General features: G+C 37.0%; 3 protein-coding genes across 7 annotated transcripts in view; 2 read left to right on the top strand and 1 right to left on the bottom strand.

Moving 5' to 3' along the window:
- cplane1 (ciliogenesis and planar polarity effector 1) overlaps positions 1 to 17,092 on the bottom strand; it is a 60,313-nt gene extending 43,221 nt beyond the window's left edge. For 2 of the 5 annotated variants that reach the window (XM_067398936.1, XM_067398938.1), the window contains exons 1-16: positions 16,971 to 17,092; positions 15,389 to 15,530; positions 13,886 to 14,021; positions 13,680 to 13,805; positions 13,371 to 13,609; positions 13,194 to 13,300; positions 9,301 to 9,457; positions 8,971 to 9,074; positions 6,959 to 7,141; positions 6,619 to 6,868; positions 6,392 to 6,535; positions 5,616 to 6,298; positions 4,494 to 4,684; positions 4,332 to 4,412; positions 4,085 to 4,249; positions 1,717 to 1,884 (exon numbers count right to left, since the gene is read on the bottom strand). In XM_067398936.1, coding sequence (XP_067255037.1) covers positions 1,717 to 1,884; positions 4,085 to 4,249; positions 4,332 to 4,412; positions 4,494 to 4,684; positions 5,616 to 6,298; positions 6,392 to 6,535; positions 6,619 to 6,868; positions 6,959 to 7,141; positions 8,971 to 9,074; positions 9,301 to 9,457; positions 13,194 to 13,300; positions 13,371 to 13,609; positions 13,680 to 13,805; positions 13,886 to 14,021; positions 15,389 to 15,469 — 2,815 coding nt within the window. In that variant the 5' untranslated portion in view covers positions 15,470 to 15,530; positions 16,971 to 17,092. Of the gene's footprint in view, positions 1 to 1,716; positions 1,885 to 4,084; positions 4,250 to 4,331; positions 4,413 to 4,493; positions 4,685 to 5,615; positions 6,299 to 6,391; positions 6,536 to 6,618; positions 6,869 to 6,958; positions 7,142 to 8,970; positions 9,075 to 9,300; positions 9,458 to 13,193; positions 13,301 to 13,370; positions 13,610 to 13,679; positions 13,806 to 13,885; positions 14,022 to 15,388; positions 15,531 to 16,877 lie in introns of all 5 variants that reach the window. The other 3 variants (XM_067398939.1, XM_067398935.1, XM_067398937.1) reach the window with 2 other exon arrangements.
- Positions 17,093 to 19,182: 2,090 nt separating this feature from the next.
- LOC137028275 (tachykinin-like peptides receptor 86C) lies at positions 19,183 to 20,187 on the top strand. The gene has a single exon (XM_067397047.1). The coding sequence runs from the start codon at positions 19,183 to 19,185 to the stop codon at positions 20,185 to 20,187; it is 1,005 nt and encodes a 334-aa protein (XP_067253148.1).
- A 3,084-nt stretch (positions 20,188 to 23,271) lies between these two features.
- LOC137028274 (neuropeptide Y receptor type 1-like) lies at positions 23,272 to 24,246 on the top strand. Its single transcript, XM_067397045.1, has one exon. It carries the CDS (start codon positions 23,272 to 23,274, stop codon positions 24,244 to 24,246), a length of 975 nt encoding a protein of 324 aa, XP_067253146.1.
- Positions 24,247 to 24,793: the final 547 nt, after the last annotated feature.

Here is a 24,793-nt window from a genome sequence, read left to right as displayed (position 1 = left end):
GTGCACAGTATCTCAAACATGTGCATACTACATTACAGTCACCAGTGATATTTCAGCATTATTTAAGGTCAAGGTACCATTTATTGTCTCCCTTAGGAGAAATTTGTCTTGGATGATTATTCATTTGTCTTGCTTTTATTTATTTATTTTACTATTTACTTTTACCATTTATTTATTTACTCTTATAGAATTTTTTATATTTTGAACTTGCTTTTATTTGTATATTTTCAGTGTTCATTTTCATTTTGGTAATTTTGTCATTTTTAATCGTTTTTTTTACGTAATTTAGCTTTCATTTATTTTTATTTCAGTTTTAATCATTTTAGTACTTCAACAACTCAGTTGCCAAGACAAAATTTCTAGTTTTCTTTCAAGTTTTTCATTGAATATTTATTTTTTAGAATGTAAGCATAATTTATATACTATTATATAAACTTTAAACTTAAAAAAAAAACCTTTTATTTTCATTTTAGTTTAAGTTTTAGCAATTTTATGTACTTTTAATCTTTTTTCTTTAAGCATTCATTTTAAGTATAGTTCATTAGTTTATTTTAAGTATAAATTAGTATTTTTTATGTACTTTTGTCATTTTTAATCTTTTTCTTTTCTTTAAGCTTTCTTTTTTTCAGTTTTTCATTAAATATTTATTTTTCAGAGGGTTTTTAAGTATAAATTAGTAATTTTTTCTTCTTTTAGATCAGTTTTTTTTTTACTTTATTAAGCTTTCATTTATTTTTATTTCAGTTTTAGTTTTAGTAATTTAAGTACTTCAACAACTCATACTTATTCATTTCAGTTAGTTGCCAAGACAATATTTCTAATTTTCTGTCAAGTTTTTCATTTAATATTCATTTTTCAGAATATAAGCATAATTGATATATTATATAAACTTTAAACTTAAAAAAGTAAAAAAAAATTCAGTTTTTATTTTCATTTTAGTTTAAGTTTTAAAAAATTGTATGTACTTTTGTCATTTTTAATCTTTTTTTTTCTTTAAGCTTTTTATTTTTCAGTTTTTCATTTAATATTTATTTTTCAGAGGGTTTTTTAAGTATAAATTAGAATTTTTTTCTGTACTGTTGTCATTTTTAATCAGTCTTGTTTTTTAACTTAATTAAGCTTTCATTTATTTTTATTTCAGTTTTAGTTTTAGTAATTTTGTTACATATTTTTGCCATCTGTATTAGTTTGTTTTTTATATAATTAATTAAGCTTTATTTTTTTTCAGTTTAAGTTTTAGTCATTTTAGTACTTCAACATCTTTTTTGTATTTCTATTTAGCTTTAATTTATTTTTATTTCAGTTTTTGTTTTAGTCATTTTAGTACTTATTTCAGTAAGTTGAATAATTTATGTTTCATCTAATATTCATATTTTATTTTATTTTATTTAAGCATTATTTCAATTAATGAAAATTATTTGTAAGTTTTTGTTTTTGTTTAGTTAACAATAACAACACTGGCTGTCACATGACGTCATTGCGTCACTGCATGTTTAATTCAGTAATCCAGTTATCATCTCAAAAAACTATTTTTTGGGGGATTTGAACCCAATTTTGTGTAAAAATGCCTGAACTTTTGATAGTCAATTGCATTATGGGATACAGTATGTCACACAGTGTGCTCTGGTTGTACACTACACATTCCACACAATACAAAAATGAGCATACTGTGCACAGAAATAGCGCACATTCATATTTTGGTTTCCCTGAACTCACTGTGCGGCAAGTGAAGAGGCGGCAGGACGTCCACATTGTGTGGCGGGAGGATGCAGAGCGGGCGGTTGGTGAAGTACGTAGCCATAAACCTGCCCAGAGACTGAACCACTGCGCAGGCCGCTTCACGCCCCACCGGCCCCGAGAGCCAGCACTCAAACACGGCCTCATCTGCAGGACACAAGGGATGGGAGAAATCTTGTACTGTCCTCACAATATACACTGCTGTTCTTTAAACTGATACTGTTATTCAACTAAGACAATTAAAATGATCAAAAGGTGACAGTAAAGACTTTAATAATGTTACAAAATACTTCTATTTCAAATAAAATGCTGTTCTTTTGGACTTTCTATTCATCAAAGAAAGAAAGAAAGAAAGAAAGAAAGAAAGAAAGAAAGAAAGAAAGAAAGAAAGAAAGAAAGAAAGAAAGAAAGAAAGAAAGAAAGAAAGAAAGAAAGAAAGAAAGAAAGAAAGAAAGAAAGAAATTGCTATCACGAATTAACATGTTTCAACACATTGCTAGTATGGATTAACATGATGCTAACATGTTTTAGCATTTTACTAGCATTATTTAACACTGCTAGCATGAATTAACATTTTAAACACATTGCTAATAAGCTAGCATGTTGTTAACATGTTTTAACACATTGCTAACATGTTTTATCACATTATTAGCATGAACTGGTATGTTGCTAACACGGTTTTACACTTTGCTAGCATGAATTGGCATGCTTTGGCGCAATGCAAACATGTTTTAACATGTTGATAACATTATTTAAGATGTTGCTAACATGATTTAACATGTTGATAGCATAATTATCATCTTACTAACATGTTTTAGAATGCTGTTAATTCATGTTAGCAGAATGCTAAAACATGTTAACATGTTGCTAAAATATTTTTGCACATTGAATGTTTTAGAATGGCATTAATAAACATGATAGCATTTTACGATAATGCTAAAATGTTTTAGCATTTTACTAGCATTATTGAACACTGCTAGCATGAATTAACATTTTAATCACATTGCTAATGTTTTAACATGTTACTAGCATGAATTAGCATGTTTGCTAACATTTCTTAACATAATAGCATTTTACGATAATGGTAACGGGTTTTAGCATTTTACTAGCATGACTTAACTGCTAACATGAATAACATTTTAAACACATTGCTAATATGAATAACATGTTGTTAACATGTTTTAACCCATTCCTTAAATGTTTTATCACATTATTAGCATGAATTAACATGTTGCTTACATGTTTTACCATGTTGCTAACATGAATATGCATGCTTTAGCACACTGCAATCATGTTTTAACATGTTGATAACATTTTTAAGATGTTGCTAACATTTTTAAGATGTTGCTAACATGTTTTAACATGTTGATAGGATAATAATCATGTTTACTAACATGTTTTAGAATGCTGTTAACATGTTTTAGCAATCTGGTAACATGAATTAACATTTTGCTAGAATATTTTTGCACATTGATAACATGAATTAGAACGTTGCTATCATGTTTTAAAATGTTGCTGGCATGAATTAACATGTTGTTAACATGTTTTAACACATTGCTAACGTTTTAACATGTTGCTAACATTTCTTAACATTTTGATAGCATTTTACGATGTTGCTAACATGTTTTAACATGCTAACATGAATTAGTATTTTGCTAGCATCTTTGGAAGCAAGTTTTAACACATTGATAACATGAATTAACATGTTGCTAGGAGGTTTTAGAACATTGCTTATCCCATTTTAGTATTTCGCTGGCATTAACTAGCATGTTTTAACATATTGCTAGCTTTTTTAACATGTTGATAACATTTTTAAGATGTTGCTAACATGTTTAACATTCTGATAGCATGAATTAACATGTCGTTAGCATGTTTTAACACATTGGAAGCATGAATTGGCATGTTGTTAACATGATTTTACACTTTTCTAACATGAATTAGCATGTTTTAACATGTTGCTAACATGATTTAACATGTTGCTAGAATATTTTTGCACATTGATAGCATGAATTAGAATGTTTGCTAACATGTTTTAGAATGTCGCTGGCATGAATTAACATGTTTTAGCATGCTATCCTAGGATAGCCATTAAGCTTTGTTAGAGATCGACAGCTTAAATACTCTATAAATATTATTCTACAAAAGTTTTGACCCCTCAATGAAAGTCTATGGGACTTTTCGTAGTTTTAATTGTACGTTTAATGAAAATCGTAAGTTAGAAAAGATAGAGCTTGACAGAGTCAGAGTTTGGTGGTTCTATCTTAAAAAAAGCTCTAGGAGGAGATACTGTTTAAAATTTAGTCTCAGAAGAAAGAGAAGCTTAAATAGTAGATCAGTATAACCTTACCAGCCCCTCCTGGCACTTCCTCTTCCTCTCGTCCTGCATGCGGCTGTAGTTGACGTGCCAGATGGTCACAGAGACCCTGAGCCTCTCGCAGTCGATACTGAAACAGCTGCGCGTAGAGAAGAGACAGACAGTAGCGTGTCTCCAGGTAACACGTCATTGGACCTGCTGTGGGATGCAGAACGGATGCAGTGAGTGACATGTGACATTTAACATGATCATGTGAGCTGGACTGAAAACAGTAACTGACCTCTCTGTCTCTCTGCACACAATTCAGCCCTCCAAACCTGAACACTCTCCGCATATTTGCCTAAAATAAAGTGCCGTTCACCTGAGGATGGACAGCAGCAAAGCATTATTATGATATCATGGTGATTTATAAGACACTTCTGTTGTGGTTCCTCATGCTCACCGGTGAAACTGTGCAACGTGTGGCTCTCCTCAAGACGATCTCCGGCAGACTGTAAAGCTTGCTGGACTTGAGGTATGATAACTGACATCTTCTCCAACTCATTTTTGACGACCCCTTGACCTCTTTGGTGACGTAACTCCTCCTGGTACCGCAAAGCCAATCTGTACAGCTCACGCCAAATAACCACCAATCTGAAAAACACAACACAGACCTCAGGCCAAACAGCAGTTACTAGGGTGTTCTGGGTGGTTGCTAATGCTAAGACAATCTGAGTGTTTTTATATTTTGCTATGAAGTTACTAGGTTGTTCTGGGTGGTTGCTAAGGTGTTGCTATGTGGTTGCTAATATATTCTGAGTGTTTATATATTGCTAAAAAGTTACTAGGGTGTTCTGTGGGGTTGCTAGGGTGTTGCTATGTGGTTGCTAATATGTGCTGAGTGTTTTTAATATGTTGCTATGAAGTTGCTAGGTTGCTCTGGGTAGTTGCTAGGGTGTTGCTATGTGGTTGCTAAGATGCTCTGAGGGTTTTTATATGTTGCTATAAAGTTACTAGGTTGTTCTGGGTGGTTGCTAGGGTGTTGCTAAGATGTTCTGAGTGTTTTTTATATCCAATTGTTTTTTTTTAAGTTGCTATGAAGTTACTAGGGTGTTCTGAGTGGTTTCTAGGGTGTTGCTATGTGGTTGCAAAGATGCTCTGAGTGTTTTTTATATGTTGCAATAAAGTTACTAAGTTGCTCTGGGTGGTTGCTAGGGTGTTGCTAAGACGTTCTGAGTGTTTTTACATGTTGCTATAAAGTTACTAAGTTGTTCTGGGTGGTTGCTAGGGTGTTGCTAAGACGTTCTGAGTGTTTTTTATATGTTTCTATAAAGCTACTAGGTTGTTCTGGGTGGTTGCTAGGGTGTTGCTAAGACTATCTGAGTGTTTTTTTTATATCCAAGTGTTTTTTTTTATGTTGCTATAAAGTTACTAGGGTGTTCTGGGTGGTTGCTAGAGTGTTGCTATGTGGTTGCTAAGTGGTTGCTAATATGTTCTGAGAGTTTTTATATGTTGCTATGAAGTTACTAGTGTAGAAAAAAAATAGTTAGGAAAAAATCTACTACTCAAGAACACCAAAAAGTACCTATGAGAAGGTTGTTGCCTGGCTGTTTGTGTTACTGTCTCATTGTTTTCTTGTAATATTGGAACAGAAAACATGTCAGAGGAATACATTAGCTGGCCATCCTCCCCATGATGCACTGCTCTTGACGGGAGGCTGTAGGTCAGATCCACACTCTGAGACGCTTGCTGAAGGACGAGGAGTGCTGCGTTGAAGTTCTGGGAGGATAGTGCTAAATCTGATGATGAAAGTGGGACGAATAGGTCTACGAAACATCTGGTGAGCTCCACTGTGACGACCAGACAGCTGCTGCCCGCGGTGTGTGTGGCGTCCCACGGCAGAAAGGACAGGAGAGTCCTGAGGGTGTGAAGGGCATGTGTGACCCATGTGCTCTTACTCTTTCTGCCGGTTGAGTCGCTGACCCTGAGAATCTTTATGAGTCGAACGATGCAGAGGATTGTGTATTTGAGGAGACGCTCTCTCTGCTCGATGGACCCACCCAGAGAAACGGCCAAAGCCCAAGCTCTCAGCAGGTTCCTGTGAACCCGGTTCAGTTCCTCCTGCAGACCTGCGGATGCTGGTTCTGGATCCATTTGTGCCTGAGCATGAAGAGTGTCAAACATAGACGCAAACTCGAGCTTGCCTCCATCTTCCATGTGTGAGCAGGCGTACGGATCTTCATCAGAGTCATGATCTTCCTCATCATCCTAAATGTCAAAAGATCAAGACAAACTTGTTTCCTCATGTCATGACCCTTTTAATGACCATTCATATGGAAAAAGTGTTTGATATTAGCTTACCTGAGCTCTCTCAGTACATTGGTCTCCTGTATCTTGCAGGTACAGAGGTAGAGTCGACAGAGGCATTTCTTTCTCTTTAAGAGCCAGAAGACTTCCTGTGAACGTCAGAGAGGACATGGATTCCAGCCTGGACCTGAGCTGAGGCTGAAACACCCAGAAGACACTAGTGAACCATCAAAACAGCACTGCAACATGATAAAACATTAATTATCATCCCCTCTGCTGACCTGAGAAGAGCCCAGGACCTCCCGTATGTTCTCCAGTCCTTGAGCAGCGTCCAGTAGGTGGGCGCTCATGATCGCAGCAGCAGACGGCTGTTTGGTCATCCTGAGCAGAGTCACCATGTAGCCGTCGGACACGATGAGAAACGGCTGGCGAGGATGCCAGGTGACGGAGTACCGCTGTCTCATGGGGTCACGGAGCGACACGCTAGAGCTGGAGAGGCCGCCATCTTGTGTCTGCAAAGGCACTGGAGGTCTACGGATGAAAGTGATATAAAGAAAGACATGATAGAGTACAATATCAACTTCCTTAAGAAACATTTAGAAGAGGAACTGATCAAATCACCTGTAGGTGACCAGCGGGTGAAGAGGCAGGAAGTGGGCGGCACCAAACTCAATGCTGCATCCTGTTGTGGACAGAGAGACGAGTCCACCCAGACGTGCCAGCATGAGCAGAGAGCCTCTCTTGAGCACACAAGCCAGATAAAGTCCTTCTGGTGTCCAGCTGACAGAACCCACCCAGTATGACCTGCAGGAAACCGTAACATTTCTCATTTTCAAGATTCAATTCCTCACTTGTACTTCACTATACTTTGCTTTGTTTCTCCCTCACATTTTTACTTGCTATTTATTTATATTTAATGCACATCTTTTTTACCATTTTTACTATTTATTTATATTTAATGCACTTTTTTTTTCTTTTTTTTTTACATTTTTACTTGCTATTTATATATATTATTATTTAATGCACATCGTATTTTACCATTTTTACTATATATTTATATTTAATGCACATTTTATTTTACTATTTTACTATTTATTTATATTTAATGCACAATTTATTTGACTATTTTTACTATTTATTTATATTTAATGCACATCATATTTTACCATTTTTGCTATTTATTTATATTTAATGCACATCTTTTTTTTTACCATTTTTACTATTTATATTTAATGCACATCGTATTTTACCATTTTTACTATTTATTTATATTTAATGCACATTTTATTTTACCATTTTTACTATTTATTTATATTTAATGCACATTTTATTTTACCATTTTTACTATTTATTTATTTATTTATATTTAATGCACGTCTTATTTGACAATTTTTACTTGCTATTTATTTATATTTAATGCTTTAAATCTTATTTGACAATTTTTACCAACTATTTATGTTTAATGCACATTTTATTTTAACTACTAATCATTTATGCACAATCTAAGCAGCTGATCAGGTTCATAGGTTTAATTAACTGTGCATGTGACAAATAAAAATCTTGAATCTTAAAGGAACACTCCACTTTTTTTGAAAATAGGCTCATTTTCCAACTCCCCTAGAGTTAAACAGTTGAGTTTTACCGTTTTCGGATCCATTCAGCCGATCTCTGGTTCTGGCGGTACCACTTTTAGCATAGCTTAGCATAGTTCATTGAATCTGATTAGACCGTTAGCATCGCGCTTAAAAATGACCAAAGAGTTTTGATATTTTTCCTATTTAAAACTTGACTCTTCTGTAGTTAAATCGTGTACTAAGACCGACGGAAAATAAAAAGTTGCGATTTTCTAGGCTGATATGGCTAGGAACTATACTCTCATTCAGGCGTAATAATCAAGGAACTTTGCTGTCGTATCATGGGTGATATTATGATATTACACAGCGTCTCTCACAAACGTCTCCATGGTTGCAAGGCACGTTCCCTGTGCAAGCAGGGGCTCACGGGCGCTGCGTAATATCATTGCACTGCTGCAGCCATGGAACAGCAGCAAAGTTCCTTGATTATTACACCTGAATGAGAGTATAGTTCCTAGCCATATCAGCCTAGAAAATCACAACTTTTTATTTTCCGTCGGTCTTAGTACACGATTTAACTACAGAAGAGTCAAGTTTTAAATAGGAAAAATATCAAAACTCTTTGGTCATTTTTAAGTGCGATGCTAACGGTCTAATCAGATTCAATGAACTATGCTAAGCTATGCTAAAAGTGGTACCGCCAGACCCGGAGATCGGCTGAATGGATTCGAAAACGGTAAAACTCAACTGTTTAACTCTAGGGGAGTTGGAAAATGAGCCTATTTTCAAAAAAAGTGGAGTGTTCCTTTAAAGATGGGGAGGGAAACCACCTCACAAACTTCATCAATATCAAATGTGTAACTGTAGCAGTTTGGGAACATTTTTCCCTATGAGCTAATATGTGTGTGCTGTGTGTGCACTTGGATGGATGAAATGCAAAGCACAAATTCTAAGTATAGGACACAATACTTGGCTACACATCACTTTCACTTTCATATAAACCTGTGCATAGAGCCAGCCAATCAGATGCCATCTAACTAAGACTTTTTAAACACTCACCTCACATATTTAGCTGGAATATTGAGCGTCTTAATGCCACATCCTCCTAACAGGCTGGACACCGTCACAAAGTTCTGAGTGCTGATGAACAACACCTGTGTCACCTTTCAGAGAGATCACAGATAAAAGACTTACCACACACAAATCTAGTGTGCGTCTCAATCACCTCCCTAGTTCAGTAGTCAGGGCACTGATCAGGGAGTCGGTCACATTAATTTACACGATATACTGATTCACAACCTAGGAAGCTGGGAAGCTGATTGAGACGCAGGGCTAATTCCTGTGCCTGTAGGTCTGATTTCCTGGTAATGAATGTAGAGGTGAGTTTACCCTTGGGTCCTTCTGGTTCAGGACTACTGCTAGCAGCTGAGCATCTGGAGAGAACGCTGGAACTAGAGCACCTCTGGACTTCACCGGTTTACATGGAGGCAGGAGCTGGTTGAACGGGAAACACTTGGAGGCCCAGTGAACACTGAAACCTACTGAACTGTCAAACAAAACAAAACAAAAGTAATAAAGAACAAGAGGCGAATGAATGCGTCAACTGATCAAATATATACCTTGAATACAGTTGCTTTGGATAAACAGCAAATTGCGCGCACTATTTAGAAAATCGAGGGAACGAAATAGTAAATCACGCGCACAATTTAGCAAATCGAGGGAAATAAATAGTAAATCGTGCGCACTATTTAGCAAATCGAGGGAACTAAATAGTAAATCGTGCGCACTATTTAGCAAATCGAGGGAACGAAATAGCAAATCGTGCGCACTATGTAGCAAATCGGGGGAACTAAATAGTAAATCGTGCGCACTATTTAGCAAATCGAGGGAACTAAATAGTAAATCGTGCGCACTATTTAGCAAATCGAGGGAACGAAATAGCAAATCGTGCACACTATGTAGCAAATCGAGGGAACTAAATAGTAAATCGTGCGCACTATTTAGCAAATCGAGGGAACTAAATAGTAAATCGTGCGCACTATTTAGCAAATCGAGGGAACTAAATAGTAAATCGTGCGCACTATTTAGCAAATCGAGGGAACTAAATAGTAAATCGTGCGCACTATTTAGCAAATCGAGGGAACGAAATAGCAAATCGTGCACACTATGTAGCAAATCGAGGGAACTAAATAGTAAATCGTGCGCACTATTTAGCAAATCGAGGGAACGAAATAGCAAATCGTGCGCACTATGTAGCAAATCGAGGGAACTAAATAGTAAATCGTGCGCACTATTTAGCAAATCGAGGGAACTAAATAGTAAATCGTGCGCACTATGTAGCAAATCGAGGGAACTAAATAGCAAATCGTGCGCACTATTTAACAAATCGAGGGAATGAAATAGCAAATCACGCGCACAATTTAGAAAATCGAGGGAACGAAATAGCAAATCGTGCGCACTATTTAGCAAATCGAGGGAACTAAATAGTAAATCGTGCGCACTATTTAGCAAATCGAGGGAACTAAATAGTAAATCGTGCGCACTATTTAGCAAATCGAGGGAACGAAATAGTAAATCGTGCGCACTATTTAGCAAATCGAGGGAACTAAATAGCAAATCGTGCGCACTATTTAGCAAATCGAGGGAACTAAATAGTAAATCGTGCGCACTATTTAGCAAATCGAGGGAACTAAATAGTAAATCGTGCGCACTATTTAGCAAATCGAGGGAATTAAATAGTAAATCGTGCGCACTATGTAGCAAATCGAGGGAACGAAACAGCAAATCGTGCACACTATTTAGCAAATCGAGGGAACTAAATAGTAAATCGCGCACTATTTAACAAATTGAGGGAATGAAATAGCAAATCATGCGAACTATTTAGCAAATCAAGGGAACGAAATAGTAAATCGTGCGCACTATTTAGCAAATCGAGGGAACTAAATAGTAAATCGTGCGCACTATTTAGCAAATCGAGGGAACTAAATAGTAAATCGTGCGCACTATTTAGCAAATCGAGGGAACTAAATAGTAAATCGTGCGCACTATTTAGCAAATCGAGGGAACTAAATAGTAAATCGTGCGCACTATTTAGCAAATCGAGGGAACTAAATAGTAAATCGTGCGCACTATTTAGCAAATCGAGGGAATTAAATAGTAAATCGTGCGCACTATGTAGCAAATCGAGGGAACGAAACAGCAAATCGTGCACACTATTTAGCAAATCGAGGGAACTAAATAGTAAATCGCGCACTATTTAACAAATTGAGGGAATGAAATAGCAAATCATGCGAACTATTTAGCAAATCAAGGGAACGAAATAGTAAATCGTGCGCACTATTTAGCAAATCGAGGGAACGAAATAGCAAATCGTGCGCACTATGTAGCAAATCGAGGGAACTAAATAGTAAATCGTGCGCACTATTTAGCAAATCGAGGGAACTAAATAGTAAATCGTGCGCACTATGTAGCAAATCGAGGGAACGAAATAGCAAATCGTGCGCACTATTTAACAAATCGAGGGAATGAAATAGCAAATCACGCGCACAATTTAGAAAATCGAGGGAACGAAATAGCAAATCGTGCGCACTATTTAGCAAATCGAGGGAACTAAATAGTAAATCGTGCGCACTATTTAGCAAATCGAGGGAACTAAATAGTAAATCGTGCGCACTATTTAGCAAATCGAGGGAACTAAATAGCAAATCGTGCGCACTATTTAGCAAATCGAGGGAACTAAATAGTAAATCGCGCACTATTTAACAAATTGAGGGAATGAAATAGCAAATCATGCGAACTATTTAGCAAATCAAGGGAACGAAATAGTAAATCGTGCGCACTATTTAGCAAATCGAGGGAACTAAATAGTAAATCGTGCGCACTATTTAGCAAATCGAGGGAACGAAATAGCAAATCGTGCGCACTATTTAGCAAATCGAGGGAACTAAATAGTAAATCGTGCGCACTATTTAGCAAATCGAGGGAACTAAATAGTAAATCGTGCGCACTATTTAGCAAATCGAGGGAACTAAATAGTAAATCGTGCGCACTATTTAGCAAATCGAGGGAATTAAATAGTAAATCGTGCGCACTATGTAGCAAATCGAGGGAACGAAACAGCAAATCGTGCACACTATTTAGCAAATCGAGGGAACTAAATAGTAAATCGCGCACTATTTAACAAATTGAGGGAATGAAATAGCAAATCATGCGAACTATTTAGCAAATCAAGGGAACGAAATAGTAAATCGTGCGCACTATTTAGCAAATCGAGGGAACTAAATAGTAAATCGTGCGCACTATTTAGCAAATCGAGGGAACGAAATAGCAAATCGTGCGCACTATTTAGCAAATCGAGGGAACTAAATAGTAAATCGTGCGCACTATTTAGCAAATCGAGGGAACTAAATAGTAAATCGTGCGCACTATTTAGCAAATCGAGGGAACGAAATAGTAAATCGTGCGCACTATTTAGCAAATCGAGGGAACTAAATAGCAAATCGTGCGCACTATTTAGCAAATCGAGGGAACTAAATAGTAAATCGTGCGCACTATTTAGCAAATCGAGGGAACGAAATAGTAAATCGTGCGATCAAGGGAACGAAATAGCAAATCGTGCGCACTATTTAGCAAATCGAGGGAACTAAATAGTAAATCGTGCGCACTATTTAGCAAATCAAGGGAACGAAATAGTAAATCGCGCACTATTTAACAAATTGAGGGAATGAAATAGCAAATCACGCGCACAATTTAGAAAATCGAGGGAACGAAATAGCAAATCGTGCGCACTATTTAGCAAATCAAGGGAACGAAATAGTAAATCGTGCGCACTATTTAGCAAATCGAGGGAACTAAATAGCAAATCGTGTGCACTATTTAGCAAATCGAGGGAACTAAATAGTAAATCGTGCACTATTTAGCAAATCGAGGGAACTAAATAGCAAATCGTGTGCACTACTTAGCAAATCGAGGGAGCGAAATAGTAAATTGTGCGCACTATTTAGCAAATTGAGGGAACGAAAAAGTAAATCGTACAGAATTTTCTTTTTTTTCTCTGCATGTCATGTGCGGTACTCCGTATATATAAATATAAAATATAAACATGACAAAATCTAAAGCCTCAAGTAGCTTTATATTTTCACAAAATAGTGCCGAAAGCAATATAATAAAAAAGACCAATTTATTATTAATAATAACAATCACCATAAACAATACTTACAAAGTCAAATAAACAAACAATGCTGGAATTATAACAAATAAAAGCATATTTAACATCATCTGACCTGAGTTTGTTGTCCCATGTCGAGTCCCACTGGATTTTCAGCAAGGTGACAGTGAGCTTCGCATCAGCGGTGAAAACAAACGCGCTCAGACACACATCCCCGACTGCCTAAAAACATCCACAGTGAAATATAACACATGTGCAAGAAACATAATCAACATTAAGTCACTGTTTTTACCTGGTTCTTCACAAACACACTCTGAACGGAAGCCTCTTTGTCCTTCGCGGTGGGCAGTTGAGTGTTTTCATGGTAGGATATGTGACTCCAGCGTCCCGTGATGGTGGCGTCCCGCGGGCCGCTTACATCCTGAGGTGTCGTACACTCCCAGAGGAACACCTGTCCTGTAAGAGTGGCCAGGAAAACTCTCTGTGCGTTCTCCGAAACCAGCAGAGAAAGTTGCAGTGTAGTCGAGGAACCTTCGCAAGACAAGCCATGTTAGTTTGAGGATGATCACCGGATGTGCGTCGAGAAAAGTACAACTCTTACATGAACCTTTGATGGAAGAAACCAGCTGATGAACCGCAGGAACGGCTGAGACCATCTTTAGCAAATCCTTGTCTTTGTTCCACAGGAAGAGTTCTCCAGAGACCAGAAGACCCACCAGCCACACGCCTGCAAATAACATTGATGAACACACGTGTGTCCTGCAGCGCTGAAGATCCCATCACAACACACACATACTGATCGTTTACCATTCTGAGACGCTGACATGGTCACCACCCTCTGCAACAGCGGCTGGAGTTTAGGGGTCTTCTTTTTGGTCCGTCCCGAAAGCAAATGTATTTCACTGATTCGGTTGTCATCTAACAGAAAAACACCCTCCTTTTCCTGAAAAAAGTGTTGACATACATCAATGTTTTTGAAAGAGTCATCAAGACTGCATTTATTTGATCAAAAATACAGTAAAAATAGTGAAATATTTTTACAATTCAAAATATCTATTCATTATGTGAATATATAGTAAAGTGTAATTTATTCCTGTGATCAAAGCTGAATTTTCAGCATCATTACTCCAGTCTTCAGTGTCACATGATCCTTCAGAAATCATTCTGATATGATGATTTGATGCTCAAAAAGCATTTATGATTATTATCAATGTTTAAAACTGTTGTCAGGATTCTTTAATGAATAGAAAGTTCAAAAGAACTTAAATTAGAATCTTTTGTAACATTATAAATGTCTTTACAGTCAATTTTGATCGATTTAATGCATTTTTGGTGAATAAATGTATTCATTTCTTTAATTTCTTTCCCAAAAAAAAAATTCAACTGTTGAATAGTAAACAGTTCTTTCTATTTCAGATAAATGCTGTTCTTTTGAACTTTTATTCATCAAAAAACAGAGTTCGTACAGATACTGTAAAATTTAATTCCAGGACTTTAAGCATTACTTTTTTGGATTTCAAGACTATAATTAGAGATTTCACTTATCAAAAAAGATCTTTATTGTCTTTCAAATTTTGAAAAAGGTAAATAAACTAATAAAAAAATGGTACAAATAAAGTGCAGCACATGCAGTGACTTTAACCATTGAAAGAATACTATGACAAAGATATCGCTTTCCTTATTCAAATTTTTTCTCCCATGAATATATGATTGACCTGAAGAATGAAAGCTGTATCATATGCTTGGATATTTATATGAGCAATATCACGCTCATAGCCAGGCGAAATGGCTCTATATGTATATCAGGCGAGAATTTGGCGTGAAAAGATTGTTTTATCGATAAAATTAAACACTAATTTTATATGCATTGTTGTCTTTCAGTAATTCAAGCACATTTCCAGTACATTTTCATTAAATTTCAAAAAGTAAAATTCAAGCACTTCAACTGTTTTCAACATTGATAATAATCATAAATGCTTTTTGAGCATCAAATCATCATATTAGAATGATTTCTGAAGGATCATGTGACACTGAAGACTGGAGTAATGATGCTGAAAATTCAGCTTTGATCACTGGATATAAATTACACTTTACTATATATTCACATAGAAAACAGATATTTTGAATTATAAAAATATTTCACTATTTTTACTGTATTTTTGATCAAATAAATGCAGCCTTGATGAGCAGAAGAGACTTCTTTCCAAAACATCTTAGCGATCTAAAACGTTTTAGCTGTAGTGTATACTGGTGTTTGTTTAAATAACATTAGCTTCAAAGCATTTAAAAAGGAAAGAAGTATGATCTGACCCTGCCGAGCCAGCAGAATCTGGGCCACGGCTTCCTGCGCTTGATGCTGGACGACAACAAAACCTCGAACTTCACTTCCATTCTGGGCACTGATGGTGAGTTTCAGAGGACGTCCAGACGGTCTGTATCCTACAATATTCAGCTTCATGTGGTTTGTGAAAATCAAAAAGTGCAAACAGAGAGAATCAGTGAAATCTACTCATATTTACATTATTAAAAGGTGCAATATGTAAGATTTTTGTCCGCTGGAGGCCTATTCAAAACAAAGGCGTAGCTTGATGACGCCAAGTTTGAGCGCGGAATCTTGGGACATGTGGTCTCCATCTCAACGGACGGTGCAAAAGAATCGGGATTGGACTCGGGAAGAAATCATGTTCATGGATGTGATTATTAACGTTACTGTAGTGTGAAGCAGAGCAGGAGCGAGTGTTGTGGAGCTGAACGAGGAGCTGGAGCGATTGATCAACACACGCCTCGCGAGCAGCGGGACTTTTATTATGACACAGTCGCCGGCGCCGCTTTTCCGGTCATGAGTATGAGGTAACGCAGCTCTGTTTATCATATTAGATACATTTGAGAGGGTTGAAAATGATGTTATAACGTTACTCTGTGCGTTCGCTCGGCGGCTGCTGTGAGACACTGTTACACACTGCAGTAAGATAGATCCATTTTACAATATCAGATTAAATGCTGGATGATTGTGTTGATAAATGGCATGCGATTAATTTTAAAACGTATTGTATGATGGAGAAAATGCTGTATTACTGTTACTAAAAATAAAGCTGCATCTGATTATGCTATGTTAGCTACTTGACGAAATAGTGTTTTTCTCTGAGGCACGGTAAAGCATGGTACTCACAAAAAAGTGGTGTTTCCATGGTTTCTACAAAATAAAATCGGAAAACGAGGGTAACGCGGGTATGACGTCATTGACAGGTGACTCCTCACATGTCCCAGGGCTTTGCTTAAAACTGCAATTTTCTCACGATTTACAAATATTATAAGTACTCAAGTGAACAAAGTATATAACACTGGCCTAGTGGTTTTTGGATATTTTACTGCAAAAATCTTACATATTGCACCTTTAAACAAGATTAAACAGCTATATAATAGTCTTTGAATCATATGCAGCTGGTTTACAGCTAAATTATCAGTACAAACACAAATAAACTTACTTGTTTTGATATGAAAGTGAATGCTTATAACTGAATATGACTACAAAATACAACCACAACAATCAGTCAGATAAATCAAATATAAGTAAATAAACTTGAATCTAAAATTAACCATATCATTATTATTTTACATAATTAAACCGTAGCAGTCAGATAATAAATTAAAACAGATCAGCAGCTAAATGATTAATAGTATAAACACCTCCTTTTTCCGATGAAAGAAACATTTGTAAATGTTAACAAGCCAAGAAACTACTTCTCTATTATCATTCAACATCAATAACGTTAGCTGTCATTAGCATGAGCAGTAATACCGTTAGCTGCAGTGTGTCAACACAACATCACACACGAGCATACTGAAGGTCTGTTCGGTCATACACTAATATGAAAGTGTCTTTATACTCTACCATCATGCCATGACTTTAATAAACACATTCCGCGTCTGTTTATTCCGCTGTGTTTCGAATCTCCCTCCACTTCCGGTTTTCCAAACAGCGAACACAATTCCCATGCTTCCCGCTGCGTTTCCATAGAAGCAGACGCATTCCGAGCGCATGCGCGATCAGAGGGTGACGGACATAGATGAGTGTTATACTTAGATGCCTCATTCCATTGCTACAGACACGTCAGAGCATCCGCCATATTGCAACGGTCAATAAACGGTCACAGTAAGAATCAATGATGGCACAACATTGCGCAAATTCTCGACGAAATGGGATAACCTTTCAAAGGTGAGAATGTGTATGTTTGTGTTCTTTAACTCAGTGTTTTTACTATGGTACTTTTAAATGTTTTTACTTTTACTATATGATAACTTTTTTAATGTTGTGTCAGCTAAAGCTTTCATCTTGATGTATTGTTTAGTTTAGCGACATCATCCGCTGACGTCAGCAAGGCTCCCCCCGATCGGCCTAAAGGGGGCGCTACAGTGGTCAAAAGTATGAAACTGTAAAACTGTAAAGCCGCGGTCACACTAGACTTTGAACGTGCGAAATTTCATCGGATGCTGCAACGGTCGTGATATGATGTCATACATTTTTATAGACATGAATTCAACATATAACTTAAAATAATACATTCAAAATGTAAAAATATAGAACCTACTCGACTTTACTGTAAATTTATCATTCTTTAATTCAGCCAAGAGGTAATGCTGTAAGTAATCGATCTTCTACTGTTCGCGCGTCTTCATGTGATGCGAATTCGCAGGTCAGAGTTCACCAAACTTGAACTTTGAAACGCAGCGAAGTGCGAAATATTTTCAAACGAGCTTGCGTTTCTGGTCTGACGCATTCGCAAAACGTTTGAAGTGGGTGAAGCCACTTTTACTAAAATGGGAATAACTTGTGAACGGAATAAGATATTTTCACCAAACTCAGCACACCTATGTAAGAGCTCATTCTGTGGACACGTGAAAAAGGATTTGGTGACTGGCCACTTGGTGGCGCTATAACAGGGGAAAAAACATGAAAACGGCTATAACTACTTCACCGTTAGTCCGATCGACTTGAAAATTGGCATGCAGTGTCTTTGTCCGAGGTGCCACGACTGTTTATGAGGACATTGGCGCGTCTCAAAAAACATGTCCGCCATCGGCCAATTAATTTTGAGCAGCTATCAGACAAGGTTAACGGAGGCTGATTGGAATGAAACTCACTGGGCCTGTTTGAGTCATGACCCTAGAGACTTGTGAAAATTCGAAATAAATCAGCCACCGGGGGCGCCTTCACGTTTTTCATGTGCATAAAGGATCTCTCGCAATTTTTTTGCACTTGCCACAGCATTCGTACCATGTGGTAGAACTCCTCATTCTGAGCAACTTTTCCTCTAGGACCGCTGATGTCCATCGAATTGTTCGTTAAATATTGGAGATTATTTCAAAAACCAACTTTGGCAAACTAGTCCTAGGTTTTGGCTCAACCTCGGTAACTGTTAATAAGCTTTATAAACCATATATTTACTATGGTAAATTTCCTGTATTTGATATAAATGGTCTTTTCCATCTATGATCGAGATGGTTACAGGACTGTAAATGTTAAACATTATACCTTTTTACGCATGTAATTTTATTACAAGCTTAATTCAATTATAATATAATTAATGCACTTATAATTATAAAGTCGATTGAAACCGATCCTGACATATTAGCGGCCACTCAGAAAAAGACAAAATATTCAAATAATTCATGTTATTGGAGAAGTTCTGCATGCATTACATGAAATCATGCATTATTTTAATTTATATAGTTGTACTTTTTTTGTTATACTTTTGTTAATGTAAAAGCAGAAAAAAATATTTTATTGCTTGTCCTTCTGTTTTACTCGTATTACATACACTATGTTGGTATGTTTGCATTATTTAAACTATTATGTAAAACTACTGAGTGGAAGCTATTCAGTATGGAATATTGGTTTGTTGCATGACTATTAAGTTACACTGGTACTGCAATTAGTCTAGAACAGTGTGAGCTGTGACCATGACAACACTGATAATATATTCTTGATGACGTCATTGTGTTCTGGATGATGTCAGCCAATCACACATTATAAACTTAGTCTCGAACCAGCTGAATTGTTCACTGAGCTCTTCACTCCCACAAGAGACCTGCTGCTCTCTGAGATGGAGGCTCAAGACTGGATTGAATTATCTACGAGAGCTTTTTTCTGCTTAACCGGTATTATAGGGAACGGTTTGCTGGGTTTACGCTCTCTGCCCAAATCCAGATCTCAACTACGCACCGGCGACATCCTCTTCATCAATTTGGCCGTATCAAATCTGATCACAAACTCTCTGGTGGATCTGCCAGAAACAATGGCGCACTTTGCGAAAACCTGGCTTAAGAGTAAAGAATACTGTGGCGTGACTCAATTTTCTCACGAAATCTCTGAGACCAGCAGCATCTTCTCCACCATGTTCATCAGCATGTATTGGCACCAGAAACTAGTGGGTTCCATCAGACGTGGAGGAGCTCCGGTGCAGATGGACAACCTGCGGCTTGTCGCCGTATTGCTCGCTGGGAGCTGGACTGTAGCGACTGCGTTCAGCCTTCCACACATTTTTATAGCAGAGCTTGATGGGAACGAGAGTTTGGAAGTTTGTGAAGAACGTTTCCCAACACCTGCAGCCAAGCAGACGTTTGACGGTATGTACCTCACTCTGGCTAACGTTGTTCCAATCGTTGGGATAACTTATGCAACCATTCAGATTGTCATAACGCTACTCCGGAGTCAAAAACGAATCAAGGATCGCTCCAGTGGAATAAATCCACCACCTTCATCTGTAGACCAAAGACTGGAAGGAACCGCAGAACGCAGTTTGGAATCGTCCTCAGAAAGGTCTCCGATCTCCAATAACATCTCTAATCATCAACCAGCACCGCAGAAGATGCAGCTCAGATCCAATCCGTCCTCCGGCAACCAGGTGCGGGCGGCCAAAAGCGTGGTGGCGGTGGCCACGATCTTCATCTTCTGCTGGTTCACTCACCTCGTGCTCCGCATCTACAGCAGCTTCAGAAACTCCGTCCTGGCTGTGAAGTTGACCAATTTTATAGGAGCGTCTTATGTGTGTTTCGTCCCATACGTCTACCTGCATGGGGTGAAGAAACTCAGCTTCCCGTGCTGGTAAGGAATGGTGTGGTTATTACGAGCTGTGCATTGTGGGAAAGCATAATTGCATGCAGAGTCACCAAAAGAACATCCTAACATCTTAAAGCAACACTAAATTTTCACTAATAGATTTCAACTTGACCAATAGAAAACGCTGTCAACAGACAGAATAAAATATATATATTTTCACTATTTTTTTAGGAATAAAATGTTACATAAACAAGGTGGAAATAAAACTGTAAAGTTTGTAAGTGCTACTGAAGTAAAGAAAAACTCACGGCCTTTAAAGATATATACTGAAATTGAAAACTACAAATGCAAATAGATAAAGTGCAATAAAATGAACACTTAAATGTGTATTTGGCATGTTTTCTTTCCATTATTCTGGAAGAAGACAAGTTGTGGAAACAAAATAGCTAAACATCTCAAAATTGACTAGTGCTTTGCCTTTAAAAATGAAAGCAAGATATACAAATGCTTTAAACATGCAGATATGAAAGATTTTGTGAATTGCACACTGTGAAATATCTTGTACACCACCAAAGGAAAGAAATTGAAAATGATTGTTCTCTTGTGCTTTGATAATTACAACCAGACGTCACTGCAATTATGTTTGTTAAGCCACTTGACGAATTAAAAACATGCTTATAAGCGCAATTATTGTCGTGTTATTTTTTTGCCGTCAAATAAGCACAGAACTCCTTGTGTCAGCCAAGATGATGAAGTGCACTGGACCTTAAAACAAAAAAGCATTAAGGTGCGGTCCGTTTGTTCGGTGAGAGAAATCCAGTCATTTCAATAGGAAACTACACAATTTGTAATTTCGAGCGAGGATGAAAGATTTCCCCTGGCACATTTAGCAACCTGTTACACAGATTTGTCGCATTTAACAACAGAAAGCTGCTTGGTTCGAAAGTGACTTCTGTGTGAGCTGTGCTTCATGCTTCTCTACACTATTGACAATAGACCTTTTCCCCCACTAAATTTCGCCTTTAAAGTGCAGTCATGTTAGCAAAATAGGTGTAATGTATGTATGAAGCACATCTAAGTCACTTTCAAGCAAAGCAGCGTTACATAATCAATTACTTTTTGATTTAACAAGTATAGTAACACATTACAAGAAACATGCATTACATGATCAGATTACTTTGTGATGTAACAAGTATAGTAACGAATTACAAGAAACATGCATTACGGGATCAGATTACTTTTTGATATGACAAGTAAAGTAACGCATTACAAGAAACGTGCATTACATGATCAGATTCATTTTTGATGTAACAACTATAGTAACGAATTACAAGAAACATGCATTACATGATCAGATTGCCTTTTTATGTAACGAGTAAAGTAACGCATTACAAGTAATGTGCATTACATGATCAGATTACTTTGTGATGTAACAAGTATAGTAACGAATTACAAGAAACATGCATTACGGGATCAGATTACTTTTTGATATGACAAGTAAAGTAACGCATTACAAGAAACGTGCATTACATGATCAGATTCATTTTTGATGTAACAACTATAGTAATGAATTACAAGAAACATGCATTACATGATCAGATTGCCTTTTTATGTAACGAGTAAAGTAACGCATTACAAGAAACGTGCATTACATGATCAGATTACTTTGTGATGTAACGAGTAAAGTAACGCATTACAAGAAACGTGCATTACGTAATCAGATTCATTTTTGATGTAACAACTATAGTAACGAATTACAAGAAACATGCATTACATGATCAGATTGCCTTTTTATGTAACGAGTAAAGTAACGCATTACAAGTAATGTGCATTACATGATCAGATTACTTTGTGATGTAACAAGTATAGTAACGAATTACAAGAAACATGCATTACGGGATCAGATTACTTTTTGATATGACAAGTAAAGTAACGCATTACAAGAAACGTGCATTACATGATCAGATTCATTTTTGATGTAACAACTATAGTAATGAATTACAAGAAACATGCATTACATGATCAGATTGCCTTTTTATGTAACGAGTAAAGTAACGCATTACAAGAAACGTGCATTACATGATCAGATTACTTTGTGATGTAACGAGTAAAGTAACGCATTACAAGAAACGTGCATTACGTAATCAGATTCATTTTTGATGTAACAACTATAGTAATGAATTACAAGAAACATGCATTACATGATCAGATTGCCTTTTTATGTAACGAGTAAAGTAACGCATTACAAGAAACGTGTATTACGTAATCAGATTACTTTTTGATATGACAAGTAAAGTAATGCATTACAAGAAATGTACATTATGTGATCCGATTACTTTGTGATATAACAAGTATAGTAACGAATTACAAGAAACATGCATTACATGATCAGATTGCCTTTTTATGTAACGAGTAAAGTAACGCATTACAAGTAATGTGCATTACATGATCAGATTACTTTGTGATGTAACAAGTATAGTAACGAATTACAAGAAACATGCATTACGGGATCAGATTACTTTTTGATATGACAAGTAAAGTAACGCATTACAAGAAACGTGCATTACATGATCAGATTCATTTTTGATGTAACAACTATAGTAACGAATTACAAGAAACATGCATTACATGATCAATTGCCTTTTTATGTAACGAGTAAAGTAACGCATTACAAGTAATGTGCATTACATGATCAGATTACTTTGTGATGTAACAAGTATAGTAACGAATTACAAGAAACATGTATTACATGACCAGATTACTTTTTGATGAAAAGAGTTAAGTAATGCATTACAAGTAAAGTGCATTACATGATCAGATTACTTTGTGATGTAAAGAGTATAGTAAAGAATTATAAGAAATGTAAATTTCATGATCAATTAGTTTTTTGATGTAAAGTGTAAAGTAACACATTGCAAGTAACATGCATTACATAATCTGTACTGTGTGCATAAAAATACACCCAGTCTGAGTTCTGCGTTTATTCCATGATGTGTAATTAATGCTCAGCATAGTGGGAGGAGATTTTAGTGACACGTGACCACAGATCAGAACTTCATACCATATAAAGTTCACCGTTAACCACTGGATCTGCAAATGCAGAGTCTTTCCCAAACCGACTCTCTCTTTTGAGATGGAGGTTCAAGACTGGATTGAATCATCTATACGAGCGTTCTTCTGCTTGACTGGCATTACAGGCAACTTCTGGCTGGGTTTGCGCTCTCTGCCCAAATCCAGATCTCAACTGCGGCCCAATGACATTCTCTTCATTAACCTGGCCGTGTCCAATCTCATCACAAACTGTCTGGTGGATCTGCCGGACACTTTGGCACAGTTTGTGAACAGCTGGTTCATGGGCAAAAATTACTGTGGCGTGCTCCAGTTTTCGTCCGATCTCTCGGAGACCAGCAGCATCTTCTCCACCATGTTCATCAGCATGTATTGGCACCAGAAACTAGTGGGTTCCATCAGACGTGGAGGAGCTCCGGTGCAGATGGACAACCTGCGGCTCGTCGTCATATTGCTAGCTGGGAGCTGGATTGTGGCGTTGATGTTCAGCGTTCCACACTTTTTTATTGCAGAACATGATGGGAACGAGACTTTAGAAGTTTGTGAAGAACGTTTCCCAACACCTGCGGAGAAAAGGACATTTGATGCGCTGTATCTTATTCTGGCTAATGTCGTTCCACTTGCTGGGATCACTTACGCCAGTGTGCAGATCGTCTTAACGCTGCTGCAGAGCCAGAAACGAATCATGGGTCACTCCAAAGGAGCAAATCATGCACCTACAGAAGCAAGTAACTCAGGAACACAAGCAGCAGCCACCAAGTCTAAAGTCGTGAATAACACAATCAATCCTCAACCGCAGAAGATGCAGCTCAGATCCAATCCGTCCTCCGGCAACCAGGTGCGGGCGGCTAAAAGCGTGGTGGCGGTGGCCACTATCTTCATCATCTGCTGGTTCACTCACCTCGTGCTCCGCATCTACAGCAGCTTCGGAAACTCCATCCTGGCTGTGAAGTTGACCAATTTTATAGGAGCGTCTTACACCTGTTTTGTTCCGTACGTCTACCTGCATGGGGTGAAGAAACTCAACTGCTCGTGCTGATAAAGACTGGGGTGAAATATTCTGTGCAACATCATAAAGGCAAGGTGAATAGGATCAAAATTTATCATCATACTTTTTTAGCATTATAAGTTTTCTGAAATGTGTTTCAATATGGAATAAAATGTTATATAAATCTGGTAAATTATACAATATGAACAATCCCCTCAGTAAAAACCTTCAGAATATAGGCAGGAATAAATCTGTAAGTTTTGGTGTTTGTAAGTGCTGCTGAAGTGGAGAAAAAACTCCTTAAAGATATGTATTGCATATTAAATCTACAGACGCAAATAAATAAAAGTGCAATAAAATAAGTGTATTTTGGATGTTTTCTTAAACATGATATGAAAAGCCAAACAGCCTTTAAAATGGACCAGTGCATGAAAAAACTGTAGCATCTCACCTTGAAGATTAATGGCAAAAACATCTAAATAAATTTGAGAAATTAGTTTGTACACAACATGCATTTGTTTTGTATGAAATATACGTGTGAATTGTAGCGAAAGGGGGAATAAATAACTGGTGTATAATTTTTCCACCACCAAAGCAA

The sequence above is a fragment of the Chanodichthys erythropterus genome, chromosome 10 (assembly GCF_024489055.1).
Source record: "Chanodichthys erythropterus isolate Z2021 chromosome 10, ASM2448905v1, whole genome shotgun sequence".
NCBI lineage: Eukaryota > Metazoa > Chordata > Actinopteri > Cypriniformes > Xenocyprididae > Chanodichthys > Chanodichthys erythropterus.
Note: the sequence above shows the minus strand (reverse complement) of the source record. Positions and strands in the feature narration are given on the sequence as shown.

Bases quoted from the DNA above. Each gene is read 5' to 3' on its own strand.
- LOC137028274 (XM_067397045.1), top strand. From the start codon at position 23,272: ATGGAGGTTCAAGACTGGATTGAATCATCTATACGAGCGTTCTTCTGC.
- LOC137028275 (XM_067397047.1), top strand. From the start codon at position 19,183: ATGGAGGCTCAAGACTGGATTGAATTATCTACGAGAGCTTTTTTCTGC.